The following is a 7,289-nucleotide window of genomic DNA, read 5'->3' on the forward strand; positions in this document are numbered from 1 at the left end:
GTGTGTGTGTTGTGTGTGTGTGTGTGTGTGTGTTGTGTAGTGTAGAGTGTAGTTGTGTGCTGTGTTGTCGTGTGTGTGTGTTGTGATGTGAGTGTTCGCTAGGGGCCATTGTGCTGGAGAGCTGGACTGGCGCCTGTTAGGGGGTCGGCCTATAAAGTAGCACAGCCAGCAGGACAGCGGGGCAGCAGCAGTCCGGCAAACAAGCTGGCTAACAGGGGATAGGCTTGCAGAGGGAATTTACAGAGGGAGGTTGGGGAGACTAGACAAGGAGGCGCAACAGCTAGACAGGCAGCAGGTGGTGGTCGGCCATGGGCCTGGTGCCTGTATGGGTGGTCTGATGTTAGCTGTGCGTGTTGTGTGGCTGTGGACTAAGCCAGAGCACGAAGTGAGAAGCCATGACTAGATACAGAGGTAGCAGTGAAAGACAACAATGAGCGTGACTGGAAATGTGAAGCTGCGACATGTAATGACCTGGAGGGGGTGGGGCTTACAGAAAAGGGTTACATCTGGGCATGAAAATGCCGGCGCTATAGAGGCTGATGACTTAGAAAGATACCGAGGATGAGATCGACAAGTGGACTTTGGTTGAAGTTTAGAAGGGGGTTCGAGCAGCTACGATGGACACAAGATACGAGGGGCTGAAGGGGTAAGCTCAGACGTATGCGACATGTAAAAAAGAGGCAGAACAAAGAATTCCGAGGAGGACTGCTGGGGCTGAGGAAAGTGGATGCGGTGGAAGCAGGATGAGCTAAGAAGGACCAGGCAGAGGAAACAGACGGGCCAGTAAAGGGGAAGTAAAGCTCAGTGAACAGGTTTGCAGAGTGGAAAATGAAGAAGGGGCAAGGGCAGATGGTACGCTGAAAGGACGAGCGGCAGGGAAAAAAAGAAGAGCCTTAGTATCCTGCAGAAGGAGGGGAGGAGTCAATGGAGGCACACCGGACATATGAGCCCCCAGGAGGATGCGAGGCGATAAGGAATTGAGCAGGACTTGGGCAGCCAGGGGTGCAGGGGTAAGACCGGAAGAATCACAACTGTCCAGGAAAAGGACAGATTATACGATGATTGGAGACTCTAGCTAGAGAAGAATAGACAGGCCCTGTAACTAGAGCTGATCGTTTGAGAACAGCCAAAAGGGTGTGCTGTCGGCCGGAGAATGGGCACGTATACAGGATGTAGGCACGCTGAGGGCTGAAAAGGATCCTATATGGTGGGAGGCGGGAAAAGAATCGCTCTGATTGTCCTTCATCGTGGGAACGAATGATATGCGCTAGATATCGCTGGAGTCTGTATCAAGGGAGAACTAATGCGCAGGTTGGAAAGACGGCAAGGCATGGGTCACTTGCTGGTGGACTCTCTGCAGCTTGAGGTCTTCAAACCACAATTTGAAGACTTCAATAACTCGGACATAGGTTAGGTGTTGTTACAGAAGTAGATGGGTAGGGTTCTGTGGCCTGCTTTGTGCAGGAGGTCAGACTAGATGATCATATTGGTCCCTTCTGACCTATGAGTGTATGAGTCTATTGTAAAACCCCTGGGACTGCCAGACCAGATCTCTTTTCAAGGACATGTGCCTCTGCCCGCTGGCCGACGCTGGGGTGGTCACAGCCAGCCCTGCACCTTTTCTGCAAATCCAGTTTTCAAATGGAAATTCCTCTACCCCCAACCCCCCTGCTCCTCATTGTCTCCAGCTGCTAGAGACCAGCACGACAGCCACATCTGCTGCTGTGAACTGCTTGCTGAGGTTTGCATCAGCTGCTGAAGTGGTAACCACACGAGATGGCTGGCACTGCTTCCAAACAGGCCTCCCAGCATCTCCCCTTCCATGGCTTTCTGTCCAACAGCTCTGAATAGATTCCTGTGCCGATTCCCCGGGGTAGTTACCTGTGCCAGGTGAGGAGCGCAGCAGGTGGTGGGTCTTCTGAGCTTCTCTCTCCCCTTGTGCTTCAGAAAGCAGCCAGCAGGAAGAGAAGGAGGATACCGCAGAGGAAGGTAGAAAAGAGGCAGCACCGGAGGCTGGAGAGGAAGTTAAGCCTCCCCGGCACATCTCGGTGAAGTCTGTCAAACACATCCTGGAGCTCCTGTGCGACGAGTCGGTGAGTCAGGCCATCCTGGCCAGCTCCAACCGCAGGAGGATCTGTGCTGGAGACAATGTTGGCCCTTAGCTGGGCCGCTCCTTCGCAGACCAGCTTCTTGGATCTGAGGATTGTCTTCTTTTCCTCCCCCCACCCACCCAGCTTCCAAAGGGTTCAAACATCATCCAATCCAGGGCCAGGTCCCCGTGCTTTCTACAGCAGCACCTTGCACAGTGAGCCCGCGATCTTCCACCTGACCATGAAGGATGTTGCAGAATGTTTGTGTGAGGGGAGATGCTGTTGCAGAATGTTTGTGTGAGGGGAGATGCTGACGTGTTTGCTAGCCACACCTTGGGGGAGGGTGTAGAACGGGGCTGGTGCAATATGGGATACATCGAAATAGCAATTGGCTAAGCTGCGTTTGCAACAATGTGTAGGGATCTAAACACTTTTTCGGGAAGTGTCCTATGGATCAGCTGTTGTGCCATGGCACCAGCCCCGGGAGATCTGGTATCCTAGTGTGAATTGAAACACTCGTTCCTGTGAACATCTTCTTGTGATTTCCTTCCAAGGGTTTCCTGATAGAGAGCAAGCTGCTGGGACTCCTGCAGCCCCTGGAGAGGCACGAGCGCTCCCTGATGAGGCTGGATGCAATCTTTGCGGTTAGTTGGGCATCTCGCACAGAGCACGTGGGTTGGTGTGCTGCAGGAACACACCGCAGAACCAGCCCCAGTGTGCTGGGGAAGGAGTATGGCACCCACAGGCTGAGAGCTGCTGGTGGATGATGCAGCTCTACAGGGGCGGACCTGCTGAGATGCTGCCTTTAGAAGATGTCACCTGCAAGGTGGGAAGGGAGGAGGGGCATGGCCTGTGCACAGGTGACTTCCCGTAGGACTTAGCGGGGCCATCTTGTGTGCTCTGGTCCGGGAGTTTAGCTGGGGGTGGGGCGGGGGGGAGGCTCCCTTCCCAAGAGGGATTGAAAGGCAGAAGGAATAGGAGAGATGGGACGTGCCTGAAGCCAGTTCCTCTCTTTGCTGCCCCTAGTGCCGTCAGCTCCCACTCCCCTGGCGCTCCGTCCTCGCTCCCACTGATCCCCCATCCCCAATACACTCCTGGGCCTTTTGGCTCACACCCTGTTCTGTGTCGTTCCCAATACAGCCCTCCATTCCCCCCTGCAGATATCCCTGCCACTCCCACTAAGACTCCACTTCTCACATCCCCTTCCTGCCGGGGCCTACCCTCTTGAGGTCCATTGTGGCCACCACCCTTTTGCCCGAAGAGAGCTGGGTGCCTCTCCCCTTGTTTGGGAAGAGGGATGGGTTTGGAGCTGTGTGATGTCCTCTCTTTCCTGAGGCGCTGCAGGGCTCCCAGTGTCCGACGTCTCACTGAGAAAGACCGAGAGCTTGACCTGAACCTGGTCCTTCGCTTGCCCCTGCTGAGCACTCCTGCTGGTCCTGCATTGGGAAGGGAAGGGCTGTGAATTCAGCTTAGGCCCCTGGGCCACTCCTCCAGAGGAAGCGGGAAGGGACCAGAGCAACATCTCAGAGTCCCAGCTGCCACCCGACCTGCTGTTTCTCTGCCTTTCTCCAGGCCCTCGGAATTGACAATGAAGACGACGTATATACGCTGGTGGATTTCTTCTTGAAGTTCAAAGCCCAGCAGGTCGTCTCCAGCCAGGTACGATGAACGTGGGCGTCGCGAGATGAGACCCAGCAGCCCCGGGAGGAGAAGAGGCTTATAAAGCTCCGCGCTGGGGGAGGGAGTTGGTGTCGCTCTTATCAAGAGAACGGTGGTGGTACAGCGGCCGCAGCCATGACACCATTGAAATGAGCGAAGTCTAAGCTGTTTCCATCAGTGCTGAATTTGGCTCCCCCGCCCCTGTGTTTTGTACCCAGTAAATACAGATGTCACTAAACCAGGGCTCCGGATGGCTAGAAGCCTCCCGGGTTTGCAGTTCAGGTAGAGGTGCTGTGGGCTGGGGGTAGTATTAACAGGTTAGCTGTAGTTGGAGCCTTGTGTGGCTGGAATTCACTCCCGGCGCGTGTGGCTGCCATGCAGTGCAAGGAGTGGGCAGAGGATCAGGGCCCTGAAGAACTCGCTGTGGATGCAGCAGACAGCGACGAGGGATCCGCTGCCCTGAAGGAGGAAGGCACGGCCCATCAGAGCTCGGCAGCATCACTGTCGTCTTTGCTCTTCCATCCCGATGACGTCCTCAAGTCCCTCAAAGCATTTGTCCTAGACTTCCAGAAGCCGAGGTGAGGTTGGGCTGTGAGCTGAGCGTGTAAGCTGGGAATTAGGTGGGGGGCTGGTTGAGAATACGAGGAGTAGGAGAGAACGGGCTGCAGGAGTAGCCCCATGATCCGAGCGTGTGAACTGGAAGAGGGGCAAGGCAATGGGAACTGCGGGAGTGAGGCTGGGGAGAGCAGGAGAGGGGCATCTGGGCTGGGGATTGGCTGCCAGGGCACTGGGTGGGTGTGCTGGGCTAAGAGCTTGGGCTGATCTGTTCAGTAGCAGAAAGGTTCTCGCCGTCTCCCCCAGGCACAACTGGTTTCTGGCGGCGACGTTGACAAGAGGTGGGGCAGGATGGGTTCCCCACAGCGCGTGGGGTTCACTCTGTGTGGGACAGCTGTGTGGTGGGGAGCAGGTTGGATTGCATGGGGCAGGCAGATGTGAGGAGAGGAGCCTGTCGCCGCCAGCAGGGAGCCGTGAGGCTAACGCCGGCGCTGCCCCAGGCAATGGCCCCTCCTTTCAGACCTGGCTGGGTGACTGAAAGGCTGGGCAGAGCGGTGCCCTGAGCCCAGGGCTCCTCTCTCTGCCCCTTAGGGACAAGCGGCCACAGGTGAAGAAGATGATGGAGGAACGGGACGACTCCAAGGACTCTGAGTATTGGGAGGCCCTGGCTCACGTCATCCCAGAGCCAAAGCTGAAGGTTTGGGATTCGCTGGAGGCGGCGTTGGAGAAATACTAGTAAGTGCCCCAGTCGGGGGCCCCCAACCATCCCACCCTCGGGTGTGAGGGCACCAGGCCTGGCAGTGCTGATGGGGCTTGTCATTAGAGATGTGCTGCAGACACTAGCCCTCTGGGCCGCTTGCCTCCCCAGCTGCAGTGCACACCTGGGAGGCTTGTCTTCACGTGCTCCTGAGGGCTCAGTGCCTGTATAAAGGGTTAACTGGCCATTAATTAACTCCAGCGGAGTCCAGCTCCCGGCCCAAGACCCCTGGCTGGGCAGTGGTTGGAGGTAGGGTGACCCCTGCTGGTGGGATAGGAGATCAGTTTCTTGTATGTGTTTGATTCGTGTGGGCTCTTTCCCATCCTTGAGTGCTCTGTAAATGACCAGAGCGTGACTCTGCAGCGTCGCCTCCTTTGAGGGAGGTTTTCCATCAGTGACATTCACAGCAGCAGTCGCTCGAGCATACAGAACCCTCCCTCCAGCTGAGCTTCCCAGCCCCTGGGCTCCCTGCAGTCAGTGGACACCGTGCCATGCTCATGGCGTTCCCCGGGGTGCACTCAGCCGTGGAGGGTGAGCTGGGGAGAACCCAGGATCCATTTGTGGCCAGGGGCCATTTGTGGGCACCACAATCAGTTTAGCCAGGTGGGGGCACTGCTCACCCCCTGCTCTTGAGAAAAGCGGGGCCACAGCTGTATGTATGAAACGCAAAGGGTGCATTAAAAGCCCCCAGGCCCACGAGGAAGAGGTGCTGCTGTCGGGAGGTTTCACCCATTTCCCTTCTTTGTGAAGCTCTGTGCTGAGCCAGCGGTCGAAGCTGCTCACAGATCTTGATGGGCTCCAGCAGCAGAACACGGAGCTGCACATGCTGCTGCATCAGTACCTCACCTCCAAGGTGAGTGGGAGAGCCGGTACCTCGCTGGGACAAGGGCCCAGGGCCTCTGGGAGCATCACTCACTGATGGGAGTGCCTATTGCTAAGGGTGCCAGAGGCCCTGCACGGCAGCTGCCCCCATGGCCCTGTGGCAGTGAGGAGAGGTGATGGAGGGTGCAGCCTCACGGGCTGCAGGGAAGCAGAAGAGGTGGTTTCTGAGCTGTGGGAGATGAAACAGACTGGTCCTTGGGGCTGCAGCCAGAGCCTACCTGTGCATCCTCTGCCAGCCAAGGTGGGCAAGTGGAGGGGTGGAGAGATGCCGAGGGATGAGCATAGGGCCAGGAGGGGCTCTGAGGGCCTGCAGAGGGTTGCGTAGTGGGGTGGGCCCAGCAGAGATCTCTCCAGGAGGTGAAGTGGTGGTGTGTGCGCAGAGAGAGGATGCTGTTGGGACAGATGAGCAGAGCAGGAGAGAGAAACCAACCCCACAGTGTTTGGAGTGAGGTGGGCAAAGGGTCCTAGGTCCCCAGTGTGCAGGGTTAGCGAAGGTGCCGGGTTGGGGGCAGGAGAGACAAGCAGTGCGTCCCTTATTGTTCCACGATGTGAGTATTCAGGGCTGGAAATCTGGCGCCTTCCCAGCCGCAGCACTCGCTGTACACGGAGAGGAAAGGTGGGGGTGGACAGGGGACACTCACTGTGTCTGAGCTCTGCGGAGCGGCAGTCACCTCTCATGGGAATGGGGAGCCCCAGTAGTAGAGTCCGCCTGGACCTGGCAGGGGACTAGAGCAGCTCGTCTGCCCCTCACGGCTAGGAACCGGAGTGTAACACCAGCAGGCAGAGGACAGTGGCACCACATCCCCCCCAGAGTGAGGGCCCCGGGGACTCTTGGAAGCCCGTGGGTATGCTGTGCCCCCCGAGAGCACCGTCACCCTCACTGTGGCCTCGGCTTGTCCTGGCGCAGGTGAACGAGGAGCTGCTGATTCCACCCACCCACGTGATAGAGCTGACGCCACCGTGACCGTCAGGGGGCCGGGAGCCCTGGCAGGCACCATGAGACTGTTGCCGTACGTCCCTACGCACGAGCCCTCGGTGCTGGACCTGGTGCAGTCCCTGGATGGCAGCGGCTGGAATAAACCCCCCTTTAAACAGCCAGGCTATGGGGGTGTGATTGCTGAGGAGACACGCTGCCCTCTGGGATGATGCCAGGGCTGGCTGCCCTCTCACAGAGCAGGAGCTCTCAGGCTGGCAAGGGGGTGCCCCTCGCTGTCTCTGCTACCTGGATGCTGAGACACCTGGGCTGGCCCATTTCCCTCCCCCCATCGCCCATCTGTTTTCCAGCGGAGCAGTCAGTGCCTGATGGGAGAACACACCCAGGGATGATAAGGCCAATTATTTCTGGC

At 57.6% G+C, this 7,289-nt stretch overlaps 1 protein-coding gene across 1 annotated transcript in view; it reads left to right on the forward strand.

The window, feature by feature from the left end:
* Nucleotides 1-7,035, forward strand: part of DRC1 (dynein regulatory complex subunit 1) — a 38,745-nt gene extending 31,710 nt beyond the window's left edge. The window contains exons 11-17 of the mRNA XM_075063497.1: nt 1,948-2,093; nt 2,645-2,734; nt 3,663-3,749; nt 4,131-4,327; nt 4,896-5,039; nt 5,812-5,914; nt 6,851-7,035. Of these exons, the coding sequence (XP_074919598.1) occupies nt 1,948-2,093; nt 2,645-2,734; nt 3,663-3,749; nt 4,131-4,327; nt 4,896-5,039; nt 5,812-5,914; nt 6,851-6,907 (824 nt within the window). The 3' untranslated portion in view covers nt 6,908-7,035. The remainder of the gene's footprint in view (nt 1-1,947; nt 2,094-2,644; nt 2,735-3,662; nt 3,750-4,130; nt 4,328-4,895; nt 5,040-5,811; nt 5,915-6,850) is intronic.
* Nucleotides 7,036-7,289: the final 254 nt, after the last annotated feature.

The sequence above is a fragment of the Chelonoidis abingdonii genome, chromosome 3 (genome assembly GCF_003597395.2).
Source record: "Chelonoidis abingdonii isolate Lonesome George chromosome 3, CheloAbing_2.0, whole genome shotgun sequence".
Taxonomy (NCBI): domain Eukaryota; kingdom Metazoa; phylum Chordata; order Testudines; family Testudinidae; genus Chelonoidis; species Chelonoidis abingdonii.